The sequence below is a fragment of the Elgaria multicarinata genome, chromosome 7 (genome assembly GCF_023053635.1).
Source record: "Elgaria multicarinata webbii isolate HBS135686 ecotype San Diego chromosome 7, rElgMul1.1.pri, whole genome shotgun sequence".
Taxonomy (NCBI): Eukaryota; Metazoa; Chordata; class Lepidosauria; order Squamata; family Anguidae; genus Elgaria; species Elgaria multicarinata.
This window is the reverse complement of record NC_086177.1, coordinates 50,610,498-50,631,633: the sequence shown is the minus strand read 5'-3', so window position 1 is coordinate 50,631,633 and position 21,136 is coordinate 50,610,498. Positions and strand designations below refer to the sequence as shown.

At 40.3% G+C, this 21,136-nt stretch overlaps 1 protein-coding gene across 6 annotated transcripts in view; it reads left to right on the top strand.

Moving 5' to 3' along the window:
- The window catches only part of LDLRAD4 (low density lipoprotein receptor class A domain containing 4), a 326,743-nt gene that overhangs the window by 291,740 nt on the left and 13,867 nt on the right, over nucleotides 1-21,136 (top strand). For 3 of the 6 annotated variants that reach the window (XM_063130543.1, XM_063130544.1, XM_063130542.1), the window contains one exon: nucleotides 16,410-16,564. In XM_063130543.1, the coding sequence (XP_062986613.1) occupies nucleotides 16,410-16,564 (155 nt within the window). Of the gene's footprint in view, nucleotides 1-11,147; nucleotides 11,321-11,879; nucleotides 12,107-12,239; nucleotides 12,373-16,409; nucleotides 16,565-21,136 lie in introns of those variants that run through there. The other 3 variants (XM_063130547.1, XM_063130546.1, XM_063130545.1) reach the window with 3 other exon arrangements.

Sequence of the window (21,136 nt, the reverse complement as noted above, 5' to 3'; positions counted from 1 at the left end):
ACACTGGTGAGAACGTTTCCAGTGACTGGTTCCAGTCCGTACTCTAGCAGCTACACTCTGTGTTAACTGATTCTCTGTACTGCCTTCAAGGGCAGTCCTACAATTAAAGCACTGTAGTAGTCTAAACAGGAGATTGGAACATTAATTTTATTTGATTCCTTGAATGTGTCAGTTGAAAGGCAGGACAACAACAACAACAACAACAATAATAATTGCATCCAGGGTTTCCTCTGCTCAGAGTACTCCCTGAGCAGAGTTCTGCTCAAAACACAATAGAAGGAAGGAGGCATTTTTCACTACTTCTACCTCTTTCTGTAGCCCCCAGTACCACTTCCCACACTGTTTCAGAAGGTCCCCCAATCACTTCCTCTCCCATTCCACACCAAAAATAGAGGATCAGACAAGCGTTTTATTGCACACTCACTACTGCCCACTTATGGATGTGCCCGCATCCTTTAGACGATGACGTTCACCTCCTGCAGGCCTCCCGCTCATTTTTCTGTAGCAGAATAGACCCCTTTTAATCCAACTATTATTTTTTTTTAAAAAAGGAATATGTCGCAATCTCCTGCTGTGTGCAGGAAAAGCAGCGTGATAAACAGCCTCTGAATGGGCCATGTGGTGTTGGTTTACTTCCTCTTTCCCCTCCTGGAAGAATGAGAATGTGCGGGAGAAATGATGGTAGGAAATGCCACCCCACTTCCCCACGATGTGATGACACTCATAGTCTGTTGGATATGAAATGTTCTACAGATTGAAGAAATCCTTCAATCCATGGGAGGCAGACTCTAGATCCAAGTCATAATAAATAAATGTATTTGGCACAAGATAGATGAGGATCAAGCAAACTTTATCCCACTTTCTCCCTTGTCTTTCCCAGAGGAACTCTCCCTTTCATTCCAAAACAATACAAGACAGAGCAAAATCCCATAATTGTTTAAAAGAAAAGGAAGTGGGGCTCAGTGAATGGTGTGGGAACAGAAGATGCTGCAGCATTACTGAAGCCAAACAGGTCTGGCTCTGATCATCAGTCTGGATGGGAGACCATTTGGAGCCCCATATTAGATCCAGAGATAGATATAAGTATTTTTAAAAACTCATAATGAAGTTTTTATTCCCTAATTACCTCTCCCCTACGTTACAACAGTGGTAGTATTCCTGCTATATTCCTAATCATGTTGTTGAGAATGTTTATTCTATGGTTATATTTCCCCCAGTAATGTTGTTGCATCTTTACCCATAAGCTTTCTATTCCATTGCTAATAGCCTTCTCGGTGGCTGCTCCAGTTGCTCTGGAACTCTCTTCCGGGGTGGGGGTGGGGGGCTGGCTCCCTCCTTGATGGGCTTTCGGAAGCAGGCTAAAACTTTTTTGTTCCAGCAGGCCTTTGGAGAATAATCTGGCCCTCCATCTATGTTAATGTCTTATAATTTTGTTGTGTATTTTAAATACACAAACAGTTTATGGTTTTGTTCCCCCCCCCAATGTATGTTTTAAACTTTGTAAGGCCGCCTTGAGGCCCAGCATTGGGCAAAAGGCGGGATACAAATAAATATAATAATAATAATAATAATAATAATAATAATAATAATAATAATAAATTTGCTCACCCTTTTGTCTAAAGTGAAGAAGGTACCCGTATTGTGAGACTCTGGTATTTCATAGGGCATTTTTGCAAGAGGGGGAGTGTATTGCTATTGCTGAACTCACTTTTTGACAATCTTCCCTGAGCAGTGAGTTGTGGCTGGCCTGTACCAACTTCTTGGAGCCAGAAAACCAATGCGTTTTTGTTTTGTTTAGTTGAAGATTTATTAATCCTGGCAAAAAAACAAAACAAAAATCTACTCCTTACTAAGGATTAGAGGCTTGCCAAGTTTAAATTCTTTTAACTTTAGTCATGTGATTAGAATAGATTATTTTAAGATGGAGATAGTATTTTTTCTTTCTTTTACTCTCTCAGTAAATGAAACCAGTGGAAAATCTTTCTCATAAAGCTTTCCAGCATGTTGTTTTTACATAGAAGCCAAGCTTGGGAAAGTATATTCTTAAATGTTATGAGTGTTAGAACAGGGTAAGAATGAGATCTGATTGTGACTTTAACAACTGATTATTTCAAGGAGATTGCTAGACTATTATTGCTCATTGCGAACAAGACTAAAAGGCACAATGCAATACGAGAAAACAGAATTTGTCATCTAAAAGTATCATTTCTCCAATTTTAATAAACATGTGCTTTCAATTCCCAATATGTCTGATGAGATTTCAAACCAAATTAAATTCTTGCTTCTGAAACAGAGAATGGCAGTGCTATTGTAGCTGCCCTGGGGCCTCCTCCTAGTCTTATAGAAAGCAGCTGTGGTCTTGCCATTGACTTTAAATGGCATCCAGATCAGATCTTTAGTATGCTATTTTCCTCACCTATTTACAACCTCCACATCTCATCTTAGTTCTCCTCCCTGCAGGCTTTCCAGAATGCCACTGTTCTAAATGCCTCTTGCTTGAATCCTTTTTATTTCTGAGTCAAATTCATGGCCTTCATCTCTACTACATGATCTGTATCTACTTTTCCATCTTTGCAGAATCTCACCACCACCACCCTGTACAACCTACATGTTCCCTTTTTTATTGCCAGGGCCATCTCATTTTAGAATCAGTATTAATTCTAGTTCCAGTAATTAGCCTATAAGACATTTCTATGCCTCAATAGCCATCAAATATATATATATATATATATATATATATATATATATATGTATGTATATATATATATATATATATATATATATATATATATTCAAAGTTGCAGAATATTAACTTTTTTTTCTGATCTCAGATGCAAAATTGAGAGAAGGTATATTGCTAATGCACTAGGCAGAGTGATGCTTTTAACTAGGGCTACTTTATTTAAATTAGCATGAGATTGGGAGAAATATTTGTGCTCACCTTGCTTCGCTAAGTATGTAGTTTCTACACTGTGCTTTTAATACTTTTAAGCTTCTGTTAGCAGCAGTGCCAATAGCTGTAAAATGCTTGTCTCTCACACAGCCAGATACACACTCAGAAACCAAAAGCAAGATTATGGAAGTGTTTTGCATACACAGACATACTGCATTCTTGTTTCTACTTTGTGGTTGGAATCGACACTCAGGAGTGGCTCAGTGCTGTCTGCAATAGCTGTTCATGCTTTGTGAATTTGAGTGAGTCAGGAAGTGTTCGTTGTGGCGTGGCTTTTAATTGGCACACGATGCCATGAAATGTCTGGTCTGTAACTGTGGCAAAGTTCAGGTTTTTTGTGTGTTGTTTTAAACGGCAGGTGTTTCCTAATTTCCTTACAAGATTCAGTGAGATAGTATGCAACAAATGAGTCAGCTTGGTTTTAAAATCTATTTATGAAGGACCTAAAAGCCCCTTTTACAGAACTCTTCTATTCTATCTGGCATTAGAAGGGGCCTTATAGTAGCTAATGGACCAGACATGGAAGACCCAAGTAAAAGCCCAGCTCATCACAGTAGGTAGACTTGGCCAAGTAACTTTGACTGATCCAAGCAACTTCTGGTCTACTTAATTTCACTATAGGGAAACTTAAAAGAAGGAAACAACATTCTTAAATTCCAAAGCATTGGTGACAATGTTTGTTGTTATTGTAGAACTGCCCAAAGAGCTTCAGCTATAGGGTGGTACACTACAATACAGGAATATAATAAATGACATGAAATGACAAGGAGAGGTAGCCTTGGATTGTTGTGGTTTCATTTTTTGAATGTGCCTACATGCGGATATTAAGAGCCAGTGTGGCATGATGACTAGAGTTTTGGATTTTGATTGGGAGTTCAAATCTCTGGCTAGCCAAGAAGTTCAGTGGGTGATTTTGTGCCCAAGCTAACCTACCTCAAAACGTTGTGAGGATAAAAGGCTCTCCTGAATTTTTGTAGGAAAGTTAGTATGAAAGCAGAATAAATATTAAGCATTTGTTTTTATGCATGGTTGGTTTTTTTAAAAAAAATGTAGGGAGTGGAGATAAATGTTTAAAATTATACCTAAATTCTACAGCTTTGGAATGGTGTGTAGTGGTGTGTATGTAAAAGAGAGAGAGGGAGAGTTCAATAGTTGTATATACAACTATAGATAGCCTGTCATGGATATCTATAATAATAGTGTTGATAGTACTGCTGGAAGCTACTTCGATTTGTCCTAGATGCTGTTTAGAGTCCACAGAAACGCGCAGAACCTCTTTTTATAAGAGACTATGGTGGGATGGAAAATATAAAAATTAATGATTGTACCACAGGAAATGATGGGTCTACAATACCATGTCTGGCTCTTTGAAAAGCTATTGCCTGTACAAAGATTTGGAGTAAATGGGGTATGAGCCACTATATCAGTAAAATCACAAAATCTGATGTTATGCTGTCATTGCATGGCAAAGAACACAAATCTCTTTCTACTCAAGTCATCTTATAAACACATAACATCTACAGTCCCTTAGTAGTCTGCTTCCTGTCACTGTCCGTCTCTTTCACTATGACTGGCAGATGGCTTGCAGGCAATTCAGTTTAGGCAAGTGAATAATCTACCTGGCATGAGTCACACTGTGGCCCCAAAGGGAGTCATTTTAGTGAAAGAGTGAATACTCCCTTTTGTGTGTAAAATGCTGCTAATAGCTTGTTTAGCAACATATATTTCAACAACATGGCTTTTAGGTTTTGTGTCAGGGAGGAATAAGATGCTTCCATATGCATGGATGCTGGCACCCCTGCTAATTCTGTCTCTGTCTCTTTCACTCTCAGCTGTGATATTTCTATGGAAGGATAATAAATGAGGTGTGGTCTCAGCTTTTTAATGTGTTTCTCTGCTGCACCTTTTTTTTAGCTGCTGCTTGAATGGGATGAAGGAAAACATAAGGTTGAATCCTTCTTTTGATAGATATTGTAGGAAAATCCTTAAAGAGTGGCATCCCTTTGTAAAAGGGAACACAGGATCAAAGCTTAATCTTGGATTGCAATCAACTATGGGTCAAGGTGAAAGACAGCATATAATTGGCTGCAAAAATGGTTTGCATTAAACTTAGTCAACAATAATCTCATTTAATTGGTCTAATTCAGAGACAGGCAGACGGCCGATTGGGATCTACTAACTGATAGATCTCTGGGTGATTTATAGTAGATTGGCAAAGGTTTCAGACTCCTAATCAACAACAACAACAACAACAACTCCCCTATTCCCTGAGTTAGGCTGTTAGCATCCATGATCTGTAGTAACTCAAATGCAGTGCATGGCTCATTGAGTACAGTAGGTGATTGGCTCCATCCCAAGCCACCATTTTGCATCTGGCCTTAGCCCCCTGAGCCATCATTTTGCTCCACCTGACTCCACCTGGTGGAACTCAGGGTCGTAGTGAAAACAAAGTAAATCCCACAAGCCTCAAGTCCGACCTCACATGGTCTAGTTCTTACTTAGGTAGTATACTGAACCCAGGCTGTATCACTTCAGACTGCAGATGAACTCTTATGATTGAATGCTCCTTCATACAAAAAACAAAACAAAAAAACACCCCTGCACATAGAAAACTAGATGTGAGGGAGAGGCATTCTAATCTAGCCATCTGCTGGCATCCTAATTTGTGTGTGTGGGGAGGGATTTCTTTTTCTGTGTTATGGAGGAATTCAGTTATAGGATTCCTCACTTTCAGTTTGAAGAACTGACCATAGAATCACATGGTAATAAGGCACACCTGGATAGTCAGTTCCTCTGACCTAAGGCTCCGCCACCTTATGCACATCGATACATCAGATGAACCCACATCATAGAGGTCATAGTTTGCCAGAAATAGAGAAAAGGAGTGTTATATGCTAGAGGCACATATCTGATTTAACGGTTTTGTTTCCACTCTTTTTCTTGCATGGCATGTCTTGTGTGGCTTTTCCTATTACTTAGTGTGCTGTAGCCAACAATATTGGACTGCCTCACCAACTATCTGAAATGCATAGAAATGTGATCACTGTAAAGGGAAGAAATCACTTGTGCCATTTTAAGTAAGGATTATGTGTTTCTTGAGATTGTAATGGAATCGAATGGAGGATTGAATTAGCCAGTGATTGAATTAATAGGAAGTCATTCTATACCAGTGTTTAACATTACAGCTGCCTACACAGAATTTTGATTCTCACTGACACAGACACTTTATCCCTTTAGGGATGTTCTCCTCACATGAAAAGACCTGAACCAATGATCATGGACCAATTTAGAGCAGCCTTTTGTATTTTCTCTCCTTTTCCCCATTATGCTGCATTCATTTGCAATGAGCAACTTCTTACTCATATTTCATTCTGTTTATTTCTTATATATCCCACCCTTCCTCCAACGAAATCAGGTGGCATACATGATCCTTCTCCACCCCCTTTTTATCCTTGCAACAACCCTGAGAGGTAGGTTATGCTGTGAGATACTGACTAAACCAAAGTCATCTAGTACCCTTCATGACTCATTGAGGATTTGAACACAGATTCCCAGGTTCTAGTCCCAACACTAAGCACTACAGAGCACTACACTCTCCTGCCAAGTGAAATTAGGTTCTGGAATGTTCAGTATCCTGTTATTTAACCCAGTTGTGAAGACAAAATGTATTATGCCTATTCTTTTGCTCCGCTAAGAGATAGAATCCATATAAGTAAATGATCAAGAACTACATTTTACATTTATCAGCCTTAAAAACAAGTTACTATCCTTCAACAAGTTTAAAAAATACAAATTTATTTTTTTATTTGCCTTGGCATTTTTAATCTGGCGCTGAAAGGATGTGTGTCCTGTGTGAGCCACTTCTAACATTTCTGTAAACAACCTCCAATCGAAGGATGTGAGTGTGATATGTGGGTTGTTTAGGGACTAAACAGTGCAGCGGTTAATTAAACAGCAAACCATGGGTTAACTGCTGGGTTGTTTACACCCTAAACAACCCAGATGTCTGAGTTGGTATGTCATGCTCACAACCTCCTACTGGGCCGATTGGAGGTTGTCCACAGAAAGTGGAAGCTCCTCAGATCCCTACAAATCATGGGTAAAACAATTGTGTGAACCGGGTCATTAGCTGAAGTTGCATTTGAACTCTGTTCTTTCAAGTCCAATACTATCCACTAAACCACACTAGTTCTCTGATGCATGTGCCAGGATGATAACATTGCCTGCTGTCTGATAACTACGCCCCAAATTATTATTTAGGAACTGCTGGCTTACATTTAGATACATTCAAGTCTGAATCTTAGCTTGCTTTTGAAGTGGTAATATTTTGTGTCTCAGGATAATTCATTCCTACATTGCACAAACAGATTCAGAAACACAAATGAGGCACTTAATGGAAGTATATGGCCGGTGGGTGGACCACATGGACTGTGTGGATGAAGCACAGCTGTGTTTATCTATGAAACAAGATTTTAGGGGAGATTTAGTCAAGTCTTTGAAGGATTTTTTTTTAATTCAGGTTAGTTTTCAAAGTAGTTACTAATAATGTCAAATGAAAAAAAAACTTTAGCAGTGAGTTAATATAGAAGCCTAAACACTCTACTTTTGTTTTAAATCCTTCCTCCAAACTTATTTCTTCTGGCTTCTGTTTCTAATCTCCAAGCTGGTGCCATCTGTTTACTTGCTCACACCTAATCACATTAAAACCAAAATAAAATATAATTCTAAATGGTAAAAAAAGAGGTAGAGACACCACCATCCCCCCTTATTATTAGCAAATGATAACATTGTTTTCCTCCTCTTTCTTGCTCCCCCTGGGGTCAGCAACATGGTCCCCACAGGAACTTCCCATGATGCCTGCCAAGGCATCCTGCCCATCCAATTAAACACTTTGGGGGGAACTTTTTGGAACATGTTTTTACCTCCAACCACTTTACCTTTCTCCTTTCCCTTTTCCGGCAGACATCAGGGCTCCATTCTTCAAAAACGAAAGGATAACCTACACATTGTTCCAGCATATGTGATGGTAGTAGCAGGTTAGCCTACAGTGGTTTTCTTCCATCTGGTTTTTAGAACTACATTTACTGACCACTACAGCATCTAACCAGAACAAGCCCAGAAAGACAAGACTCTGTAGAACGAAACCCAAACTCTCAAGTGTGCACATTTTCGCCACATATTATGATCTGGTGTCTCTAGGCACATATTGGGAAACTGAGCATCCCTATCAGTAAAATATACCTTAGATCAATAATTGTAATAAGGAATGGAAGAAATAACAGTGCTGGGAATATTACAGAGAGGATTAAAAAACATCGCCTCATAGCATAAAAAGTTCCAGAAATTTTGCATCTCTATTCTTCCTATAAATGTCTTCCAATGATATGTTTTTAGAAATCTTTTGGGGGAGTAAAGGCCAGGTAGCATGACAGGAATACCCTGTCTTAAATGTTTTATCATTTTAAAAGAAAATATTTCATAATCCAAAATTGGTCAGTTTTTCAGAAAAAAAGAGAAAAAAGATCTTTGGTTTAAAAAAAAAGGGGGGGAAGAAAAATAATAAAGTTATAATTAAAACATTAAAACTCATCAGTTAGAGACACAGCCAATTAAAACACTTCAAACACAAAAATAAAAGACAAATAAAAGCACAAAGAAACAACAGAACCCATGAGATTAAAAACCCAATTCAACAACAAATCAGCTTAGATGAGAAAAGCTTGCTTGACTGCAAATGTATTTGCCTGGATACCAGACTAACTTTGCCTGGTCTTGGCAGCGAGTTTCAAAGCCTGGGAGCAACCCTGGAGAAGGCCCTTTCTTTTGTTCCTTTTAAAAGTGCCTCTGAAACAGAGGACAGAGAAAAGCATCCCAAGTTTTGAAAGGTGTTTTAAGTCATAATCAGCATGTTGAATAGTGCCCAGAAACAGACTGGTATCCAGTAAAGGCCCTCTAACAAGGGAGTCTATTCTGTAATAGGCCCTGGACGATAGTCTGGCTATAGCATTCTGGACCAGCTCAAGGCCAGAATATTTAGATGGTAGCTACATGTTCGGAGGCAGTATTCCTCTGAAAACCAGGGGCTGGTGACAAATAATATTGGGAAGCTCTTGCCATCGAAGCCTATTCATAAACTTCCCAGAATCATTTAGTTGGCCGCTGCTGCAAACAGAATGGTGTACTAGATGATGCAGATAAGTGTGTGTGTGTGCGCGCGCACACACACACACACACACACACACACACACACTCAAATCAGTTCCCCTGAAGCTAATTTCTCCAAAGCAAGTTTCTTCTCTTGCCCATCAGAACAAATCCCAGTTTCTTTCACTTATGCCAGCCCAGGGCTATTTTTCCATGCAGCTGGATCCTACATTCCCCTCCTGTAGTTTAAAGGACATGACTCAAAGCTCCATCCCACGAGCGTTTTATTGCACACTCATTACTGGGCACTCACGGAGTCCCTCACATGACGCCGTCTGCCTCCCACGCGCCTTCCACCCCTTCTGGCCTTCCTTGCGCGACAAAAAACCCTGGTTAAGCCCGATGTATTTTTAAACATGGAATTGCTGCTCTCTCCTGCTGTGTGCAGGAGAAGCAGCGCCATTAGAACAGCGGACTCAATGGGCTTCGTGTTCGTAGTGTACTTCACCTTTTGAAAGAGGAAATAACTGAGAAATTAAAACATGGGCGGAGAAGCAATGGTAGGGAAAATGATGTTTCCTTACCGTCGCTCCTCCACCCACACGTTTGTCCCTCATTACTTCCTCTTTCAAGAGAAAGTAAACAACGTGCATGTGGCCCATTCAGTGGGCCGTTTTGATTGCACTGCTTCTCCTGCACACAGCAGGATATAGCGGCAACTTCAGTCTCAAAAAATAAGTCAGACTTACTGGGTGTTTTTTGGTCGCATGAAGAAGGCTAGAAGGGGTGGAAGGCGTGCAGGACTTAGACAATGTTGTGAGAGGGACCCGCAAAAATCTGTGAACGCCCAGCAACAAGGGTGCAATAAAACACTCGTCCTCTTAAAGAGCAAGGGGGCATGACTTTTTAAACAGGAAGCTACTGTACAATTACAGCCTGCCTCGACTAGACCGACACTGCCCCTCTAGGGTTCTCCATCTAGAAAGCATGCAGGACTCCAGCCATCACTATGGAGAAATTCCTGTACTAGTAACTTGGAATTTAAATCATAATTTAATTGTTTTTTTTAAAAACAACAACCACCCCCATGCCAGCAAAAGGTTAAGACGGTCCTGAAGATGAATAAGGAACTTCTGATTTTACTAATTCAAGCAAAATGGTTAAAAAATAATAATAAATAGCTACCACTATTATCTTAAGGTCGAGAAAGGTCCTAGGAATGCCTTTTAATCTAGGATTGATTAAAATGCTTGTGTAACCCTTAGTATTTTGCCTGTTCTCCAAGCTGCTCAAGACAGTGGCTTGCCCCCATTTTTGTGTGGTAGCTTGTATGGTAGACTGACGGAGAGGAAGTGTAGCTTCATGGCTTGAGCAGGGATTTTAATCCAGGTCTCCATGGTCCAACTCTGATCCTTTATCTGCTGATACACCATATTGCAAAACAAAATGTAGGAAGAGAGCCATTTTCTTAAAAACTCAGCATATAGACTCTATTCAGTGTAGGGTTTTCATATGAATTAAAGATGGAAGAGACCCAACTATACATGAAAACAGCTTAAATGTGATCATATATTTAAAAAATGAAGATGTGCGGTGTGTAATACACACACACATACACACACTTTCAATGAAAGACAAAACCTAAAAGGAAAATAAAGGCGCGGGGAAAATCAGATTAAACGTACATTTATGTAAATCCACCGAACATAGATGCATACCCTACGCACACCCTTCCCTCTCTCCCGCTAGGAATTTCACTTGACAAAGACGAAGGCAAATGACTGCGTCAAGCGAGTCCCCCAAGGAGAGAAGATTAGCCTTGCGGTCCTTTTCACCTCCACCCAGGTGTTTCCTACAGATTTGCGGAGGGGGAGTCGCGGGCACGGCAGACAGCAGCCATCGCGTCTGCATCACACGGCAGCTGCTGGCCGAGACAAGGGTGGCGGTTGCTGTTCCGCCGGCGGCGGCGCCACAGAGCGAGCTCGGTTGGAAAGAGCATGTGCTGTGAGCACTTCCCAATCGCCGCGGACGGTGCGGGGCGTGGGGGAGGGAGCTCAGCGCAGTCTCTCGGCTCAAGCGGCGGCGAAGGCCGCGTTCGGGGCATGGAGTGACGCACGTCGCGCTGGAGCAGAAATGCGGAAGAATTAGAAACCTCCGAAGTGTCAATTGGGCTTGGTTTAAAGAGCGAGGCGGCGGCGGCGGAGCAGTTGTGTCGGGAAGTTGGTAAGAGCGTCGTCGCCTTCCTTGGCTTTCTCCCCACCCTTGCCCTCATTTCTCCCCTTCCTTCTTAAGCTTTTTTTTTTAAAAAAATCTTTATATTAATACAGATGAAACGGAACCAGGATGGCTGACTCGAGGTTTCTTTCTAAATGATGGTCCTTCTGTGCCCCGCCTTTTGCTTTCCTTTTTTCCTTTTGGGTAAATAGCTGAAATAGCGAGCACGGTGCGTGCCATGCCTGTTTACACAAGGGCGTTCTGCTCTCTGTGGACTCCTGTGAGGGCTTCGGTGTCCCAGTCGGCGGCTGTTAGTGGGGCAAGAAGGAGTCTTCTGGGGGGCTCCGCCTCAGTCTGGCAAGCATGAGAGGAGGCCCGGGAGAACAGCCGCTCCTTCGCTGACACCTCACCCGTTCTCGCTCCCCCGCCCCCCCCTCCGCCCCGTCCCCCACTTCGGCGCTGGTGCTTCGCTCTGCGGGCCGTTCTCGGGAACTGGGCGCCTCCGCTTTGCGCGTTGAACCACACTGGTGTCTAGCACGGCGGGGCGGCGCGGCGCTCGGTCCCGCTGCCTGCTTGTCTGCCGAGGGAGAGACGCAGCCGGCCAGATCTTGACCTGCTTGGGCGAGCGGGGGAACTCCAGAGGACGCTGCCCGGCTGCTGCGCGGGGTCCGAGGCGATGCCCTGCCCGCTCCAGGGCTCCTTTCCCAGCGGAGAAGGACACGATTATGTCCACTGACCAGCTTAACAGTACAACCTTGAAGGATGCTCAGTTGAAAGACCTGGTTTTGGACAGAGGTATTTTAGCCTCTCCCTTAGTTTATTTCTTCTTTTTCTTTCATTTTCTCCTCTTAAGGTTACTTTTAATTACATCCTTTCCCCTCGCTGGTTTGATTTTTCTTTGTAAAGTGTGGATTTTTTTTTAAACTAGCTGCCCATTGTTCAGACGCTTCAAGGGAGAGATGCATGATCAAGATTGTTACCCAAAGTAGTGACCCCTTAACTGATGACTTTACAGCCAACCCAGTGTATGTCTGCTCAGATGCCAGAGCTGTTTAGTTGAAGTAAGTATGGTTAGGATTATGGGTGCAGTCACCATGTCAGGGCAGTTGAATTATTAAAAGGGGTGGATTTTTCTGATACATGCTTGCAGGTGGCAATTATATCTGTGTATCATGGAACTAGGGGGGTGCTAATTATTCTAGATTCATGAGGTGTATAAGAATGTGACATAAGGATGAGATAGCTTCAGTATCTCTTCTAATATAGCATATATTTAGAGCCTTTATTTTATAGTGATAGTTGGAAAAATATTTTATACATGTGATTATTCTAGTCTACACATGTTGGATTCTTGGGCTTTTAATTTGTATTTTCCTGTTCCTTTCCCCCCCCCTGTGTCCCTAGAGGCTACCAGGCATATTCTTATAGACATTTCTATAATATGTTTTATCTAGTTTTGTTGCTTTATTCTTATGTATCACCACTTGCTATTATGTAGATTGTGGACTTATAGAATGTGTTGCTTTCATTAGGAGTAAAACATTTGGCGGGTGATATTATAATCATGTATACATATGGGTGTGAAATTACATTTTTTTGTATAATTCTGTTCATTATTTGTGGAAATAATCCCAGTGCTGGGGCTTTGGAATGAGAAGTGATAGAGCTCAGAGACAAATGGTATGTGTTTAAGTGAGGAGAGAGCCCAGAGTTAGAAACTGCATTTCATTTGAAGTTGTGAAACTGCAACTGAAGATGTGGCTTTGGAAATGAACCCACATCCTATTGAACAAGACTGCCTCATTGTGACTCACTAAGTGTCTGTCTGTGTGTCTCTTGCACCTTTGTACACACAGATTCATATACATTCCTCTCCTTCAGTTCTTAAAAATGCTCTTGACTGTCATTCTAGCATTGGCCAAATTTTTAAAGAGTTTTTTTTGAAACAAGTGGTCATATTTGAATTGCATCTTGTCAGAGTGGATCTCCACCCCCAAAACTGTTAAATAAGTCTTCAGGTGGCAAAATAACTTCATTGAAAAAAGAGGAACTGCCCTTTTGTATAAATGTGGATGACCCTTGATTAAATTTAGAAGACTATGCTTTTGGCAGATGCAGAAGTAACGTCATTCCAGCCATCATTGCATTCTAGGAAAAGACTAAATCAACATTACTTGTTCTGCTCAATTCTCTTTCGCAACCGTTGTTCAGTTGACACAGAAATAATACATCTTTGGGCCAAATAAATAGTTAGGTTATTGGCCTTTGAAATAATTGGCATTCTGTTATCCTGTAGTTCAAAGATGGTAACACAAAAATGGTTGCTTTTTAAAACCTAAAACTTGGGCCCTCTTGGGATGGGGTGGGACCCATATGGCACAGAAATTAAGGGTTTATTTTGTGCCCTGTTGTCACAAGTAGCAGTACAGTGACCTGAGGGAAAAAACTTGCCTATTGAATGTTGCATATGGAGTTTGTGATGGGAGTATTGGGAATCTGTAACTGGCTGAATTACTTGGCCATTGATGGCTATGGCAAGGAAGCAACTTGAGAAGCAGAAAAGGAAAAGCAATGTATTAATTTTCTTCAATTGCATAAAAAAGTCATTTTAATATTTTCTTAGACTGCAAAATAACTCTTTTGGTGATCATCTGCACATAACCATGTCCATTCCAAGAAATGTGTCTTGGAATGCATGTCTTTACTGTTGGTATTGCTAGATTCTGCCACTAATCCACTTGTATGTTCTCAATATTTGTGGAGGTGAGGAATCCTCATTGTTTTACAATGGGAATTCTTACTCTTACTCTCTCTCAGAATAATTGGAAATGGGACAAATTAGTGGGGAATAATGTTCTATTTTTACTATAAATGCTACTGTTTTTCAAGTTTTGCACCTCTAGCTCAGACAAGATTCCTTAAGAAAAGGAATGATGATAATGTGCTCTTATTTATTCCTTTGATTTGTACCTATCAAAAAAAAAGTGGCACTTGCAGCACGGGTACTCTTATCCATCTTTATATGCACTTATTTTTAGAAATAGATAATTTCTTTCCAGTCCTAATACTGCCTTTCCCCATACTACATGCTGAAGATGCCCAAGTGGCAGACAGCTATTATTTTTTTTTGGATTACAGAATTCTTTGCAACTAAAAGATTAGGATTCATTAAGAAGTCAGCTAGTACATATCGTTGAATACTCTTTGCCCTTGATTTACCCTAGTTACCCTAGTGTATCCTAGAGTATAACCAAAGGCATGCTTTGAATTAAAAAAAGGGCTGAATCCTGTCCTAGTGTGGGCTGTGGAAGACTTGAATTGTAAATAGTTCTTTCACGTACAATCAAGTACATTATTCTGTCATTGATGTGTTTTTCTGTTAATTTGGATGGCTAAAGGTGTGAGTCTTCAAGATTAATGATGTGACAAGTTTGTCCCAAAGTGCCATAATTTTAATTGATGCATTAATTGAATCTGAGCCTTGTAAAGCAATTATCATGTCTTCCAAAAGGAAAACATTTGTAATACCCTGGGGCGTTTTCTTTAATCTTTAAGACTTTTTATGGGCATTTGGACTTTGTAAAACTACAGTGACTTTCTAGGTTAATCTCTCATCACCATGGTTTCACTGTTAAAAAAATCCACTATGATCCAAGCAAAGGCAGTCCTTACTCTTTTTTTTTCTTTGTTGCTTTTTAATGAAAGACTTGCATATTCAGGATAGCTTTTTCTTCAAAGCAACCCTTTTGGTTAGTAACCTTTCTCTTACATTCCCACTTCCTGCATCTCCACTGTGACTAGTTGCAGAGAAGTTAACAGTGATTTCAGTATTCTGATTGTGTGATGTACTAGAAGTGTAATACAAACGCCTAAAGGATTTGGAATGCAACCTGTGAAATGACTCCTGAATGATTGGCAATGTGCCCCTCCTCATCCTGATAATGGAACTCCAAAGTATTATATAAGCACCATAATGCTCGAGTCGTTTTTTTGTCCAGCTCCCTATGCTTATAATTTCTGGTTTCTTCTAGCACATGGTGGGCAACATGTGCCCCTCCAGATGTACTTGGACTATACCTTCCATCATCCCTGACATTGGCCATGTTGGCTGGGTCTGATGGAAGCTGGAGTTCAACGACATATGTCTGGCCACAAAAACCCCAGTCCTGTCCTAAAAGTTGTAAGTTATTTGCTTTGCTCATACTTAGGTCTGGCTTAATCAGTACATTGTATGTTGTTGCACCTCCATCCAGTTAAGAATTATCTCCGCAGTAGAACTATCTGTAAATGCCTTTATGTGTGCACATGTCTGGGCTTTTGTAAAAACTCCAGCTTACAGTATGATGATGTGACAGTAATAGATCATATATCTATTGTGCCAAGGTTTCTTCCTATGTACCCATAAGTTGATATGTTTGACTTGATTGTAATAATAGGAGAAAATGTTGAACCTTGGAGTTGTTACTTAATCACTTCTTTGTCTTGAAGGATGTTCCCAGGGTGTTAAAAAAATATTGGCTTACTTTTCAGTAGGTTCACTATGTACTTTCCAAGTTGACTTATTGAGGGTGCAACAAGGCAAGAATTCTATGTCTAAATGATGCATAAATATTGGAAAAACACCTCCGCTTCTTGATATATTGAGGCATCTTTGATATAGATTTGTTTTTTAAAAAATTAATATCAAGGTCTAGACTAAATTATGTCCAAAACAGGTCACATTTATATTGAATTTTGGAAGAGGAGATAGATACTAAATTGGGGAATGACATAGACATTTATGTCTTCCCTTTCCCTAATGATGAGTGCTTGCAAGGTTTTGTTCCTATTCTAAAATGTGCTTCTTCCAGAGCGGAAAAACTAGAGAGGTGAAGTCTTAACCTGCTACCCCCAAATAATTCTTCCCAATGCATTTTGATAAGATTTTACCATGAAAGATTTTTTTTTATTGAACACTGATTTATGCATCAATAAGTCTTTGTTTTGGGCTAGAAATTTGCAGTTTCACATCTCTTGTTTTTTCATGTTCTGGTTCTGATCTTTGTCTTTTTTGACTGGTTGAAGACTGACATTTCTCTCTCTCCCTTTTCCCCTCTAGCGGAACTAGAGTTTGTTCAGATTATCATCATAATTGTGGTGATAACTGTTATGATAGTAGTGATCATCTGCTTGCTGAACCATTATAAAGTATCAACACGATCCTTCATCAATCGGCAGAGCCAAAGTAGAAGGCAAGAGGAATCCTTACAACCGGTGAGTTTAAACTGTTCTGAATTATTCACCTTGGCTTAATGGGTTTGTCTGTCTTGTGACAGTCCACTTAGTTGTTTCTTGGTAAAAAAGCTGGTCACTGAGAACAAGAGAGAAAGATATTATGGTCATGGCTCCTACTGGACCTTGACAGGCTAGCTTTAAACAATTCTATATTCACGTATTCATAAAAATCAGTTCAGCAAAACATATTACTTTTTCTTGCAGGAACAGGCATTCATGCCAAAAATGAAGTTTTGTTTTGTTAGTGGTTTGTACCTTTCCTGTTGTTTTTTTAAAAAAGTTAGCACAGTTTTAAAACATAAGGCTTTGTTTGATATCACACCTCTTTTCATTTGTAGCCCACTCATTCTTCAAGGATTTTAAAGGATATCTGATGGGCTTTCCTCTATATCCCAACAACAATCCTGTAGGAAGACTAGGGTGGGGGGGATCTACACTACTGCTTTTAAAGTGCTTTAAAGCACTTTGAAAATGTTTTGAAACCTGTATATGCAGTGTGTCCTGGGCCCCAACAGTTTTCAAAACTGTTATAAAGCGCTTTAAATTGGTAGTGTAGATTCCCCCCCCTCCAGTTTGAGAGAGGGATTGTGGGCACCTTCATGGCTAATTGGGATTTGAATCCAATGCTCTAGACATTTCACCATAATGCAACTAATGTCTCATGATAATCACAGACCACCATGGTTTATTTAAGCTGCAGTGGCTTGTGATGTCTGTTGGGTGAAATTTGAATATTCATGCTACAACTGCAGCTTGTCATATTTTCAGAACCCTGTGGGGGTGGGTTGTGCAAGGGTTAACTCTCACATAACCATAGCCTGTTTTAGGGTTATGCAGAGATTGTTTAACCCTCACACAACCCATCCCCACTGGGTTTGGATGATATGAGAAAAAAAATATTGCTATTTCCTCTTGGCTAGTCATCTTGTACTAATGGAAAAATACATTAAATTAAGAAAATTATATATCGGTTAAAGAACTGTGTAGTCCATTTTCTCCCTAGCGCCGGGATGGGTAACTTGTGGCCCTCTAGATTGTGAGGGTTAATGGGAGTTGTAGACCTAAACATCTATCCACCTCTGCCCTAGAATATATCTTTTCTTCAGGAAGAGAATTAAGTACGAACAGACATGTATCATTAAGCATTCAAGATCATACCTGGAAGTCCTAGTTAGGCGAGCTTCCAGGCACATGTCCATGGATGTTATAGTACACATAACGTATATACAGGACGTGTTTCCAGGAAACACCAGTATACTTGTGCTAAAAGGATTGCTGCATAAAAGGAGATAACTACTTTTAATGATAGACATTAGAGTTAGTCATACAGTGTGATCTCTGCTTTCATTTCAGCATTTCTTTGGCTCTTTTTGAGTTCAGAGCCTAAAAGGAACTGAAATTGTGGTCATTGTTAGTGACTATGACAGAGATCAAGTATCCAATGATTAGATATAATCAGTTTTTTTTTATTTAGGCCTTGGACATCAACCATGACTCCTAAACCTCTGTTGCCTAGTACTTTATTTTGGCTGAATTAGTTAAAATGCCAGAGTAAGAAAACACAATTGCCACCCAAAATGAAGAATAAAGTAGTGAAATCAAATACACCAAGAAAAACCATTTAATACCACATTTAATTGTTAATCTTTTATTTAAAGAATTTTTATGCCTTCTTTCCTTTTAATTGGTAATGATGAAAAGTCATTATGTGTGTGCATACCCTGATACTAGATTTAGAATGTTTGCGGACTAATAATGCCTAAAGGTCACTGCAAGCTTCTTAGTACTGGAAGACTCATAGTAGAAACAAACCGGCTAACTAGATCCAAAACCACAAAATATTTAAAAGAGAAATTTTGCTCTTTTGTTTCTGATTTGAGTTCAACAAATTCATTCTTTCAGTAAAGGTTTCTCTGACTACAAGTGTCGGTGTATGACTAGGTAAAGGCAGTATCCTCCCCGCCCCAGGCATTCAATTCTGAAATCCTCTGTTTTGTTAATTTTTTTGCATAATGTTCTGTGCATTTTTCTCCATAAACTGGCCTTGTGTTGCTTTATCAGTTCTAGGTCTTTTTATACAATTCCCTTTTATACAACTGCAAGATGTCCCACTCTCTGTAGTGAGGAAATTGTAACTTTAACCATTTTCAGCACAGTCACTATATGTACTTACGGAGAAGCTGCCTTCATATGAAATCAAACAATTGGTTCATCTAGCCTAGTACTGGCTATTTTGACTGGTGGTGGCTCACAGGCAGAAGTGTTTCTGAGCTTTGCTGTCTGATATCTTTTTAACGGGAGATGCTGTGGATTGAATCTGGAACCTTCTGCATGAAACACGTATGCTAGGGCCTATCGGCAATGCCAAATATGTAAAAGTATATCTCTGGCAAATACATCTTGATGGATATGGGTAAAACCTGTTTTGCATTGGTCTATGAATCGGAACTGACCCAAAGAGAGCTTACCCTTTGTTTGGATGCTGTCCCTTATATCATCAAACTTGATGGTTTTTTGGAGCGGGGGGCGGGTGGGTGGATGAAGGAAAGGGATGGTACTGCTGTTTGGTTGTATTGGGTGAAGAAGTGCAAAACAGAATCAGATATATTTCTTCATGGCAGCGACTGATGGAGGAAGTGGGAGCAGAAAGTGAACAGGATGTGAGGCTGTGCCATCTCCTTTCAATTCTTTTAGCTTATTCAGAATTCTTCAGACACTCATTCATTGCATTAATGTGTGGATGGGGAGCAATGCTGCGTTGACTACCTCTTCTCTTGACATCACATGCCAGCTTGCCCTGCTTCTGGATATTTGCACATACAGCAAGAACAACTACAGAGAGGAAGTCTTCACACATGGCAGCTGTACGTGCAAAGACTTCCTCCCTGCTAACATTCCTGCTGTACACCCAGATGTCTGGGGGCAGGGCAAGCCAGAAAATGATACTTTGGGGTTGGTGCAATTCAGCACGGCCCCATTCCTGTGTTGATTCAGTGCATGAGCATGTTGTCTGAAGAGGGCTTCAGTGATAAAGGCTGTGGCTCTAAACACAACTCCCACAAAGGGAATGAGTCTGGTCCAATCTAGAATTGTACATTGATCCCATCCAGCAGTCAGAAAAGCAAGCCATCTAATTGCATTTTTCCATGTTTGAAAAAGGTATTGATAGATATGGAAGTGGAATGATTTCCACATGGAAAAAGCTTGCCTGTCAGGAGGAAGGTTTTTTTTAACTTAGCTTGTTGCATCTATGGCTAAGAATTCAATCATATGATCCCCCACCTATCATCTGTAGTGGTATAGACCAAGAAAGTGTACTGCTTGCTGTTTTTCCACATTTGAATTAGCCCTAGGAAGGGAAGTTACTTTGGTATCCCTATGGCTCTTAAAAATGCCCCTGGGGCCAACTCTTGTCTGCTCCATTGCAGAGACAGAAGGGTAAGTTACAGACAGCCTCGCTTGCCAATCTCTCCTAATAGTGACTCCAACAATGGACTAATTTTCTGTGAAAGTGTTGGGATCTGTTGTTGTTGTTAGCTGTACATTTAAATCCTGCTCTCAGTCTCTGCCAATCTCAGTTGTTTCCGAAGTAGATAAATCACTGTTTTGCTTTCTCTGTACACATAGACATGACTTTGGGTACATAGTAATGTGAGACTTAGACTAACAGAAGTTAACTGATGCTGTTGAGGCAGAACACCTATGTTGTCTAAACCACTACCCATGATATTTCGTTAAATTTGCACAATAAATTGTTTAACTAAAAACACTGCGCTTAAAGTGGTCAACATTATTAACAGCCAACAACTGTATTTTGATAGTTACATTTTAGTTATCTGATGGCTAATCAAAGGTAGGGGACAAATAGTTTGCAGGATCTAAAGAACGAGCAGAACAACTAAGGCTCAGTGTAGGGGAAAGACTGAAAGGCTAGAATTCCAGGGTCCCTGGTATTAAATACTCAGACAAGCCCTTCTCAGATAGTCCTGATTTGGCCCAAGTGTTGTAGGTGCAGGTGGGCTTGAGGACTCAAGACAGGATGTTTGCATTTACTCAGACTACACTTAAAACTTAAAACTTCTACTCAAACTTTAAAATTAAATGTATTTTATTAAAGGTAAGAGAAAGTTTAACACAAGCAAAGTAAATAAACTCATACTCACAAATCCTGCACCACTCATTCGGACTCTGCCATGGAGCTCTTTCTCTGCAGAGGGACTTCCATCTCTCTCAGGGAAAACCGAGGGGTCACTAAGGTCTGCATGCTAGGCTCAGAGCAACATCCTGGATCTCATGCCTGAGGGAAAGGAAAGACCTCCTCCTCCTCCTCCTCCTCCTCCATGTTCAGACTAAAAAACCTTTCTCAAAGTCAGTGACCTCCCTCTTAAAACATATTAAGTTATTTTAAAATATCTACGTCCATTGGTCTACGTCACCCTTTAGACCGTCCCCTTCCCAGAATGCCCCATCCTTGTCTGACATAGCTTGTTTGTCCCTAAACTGGACTTGATTTCCTCTTTTCATGTAGTCAACAGTCCAATCTACTTCTTT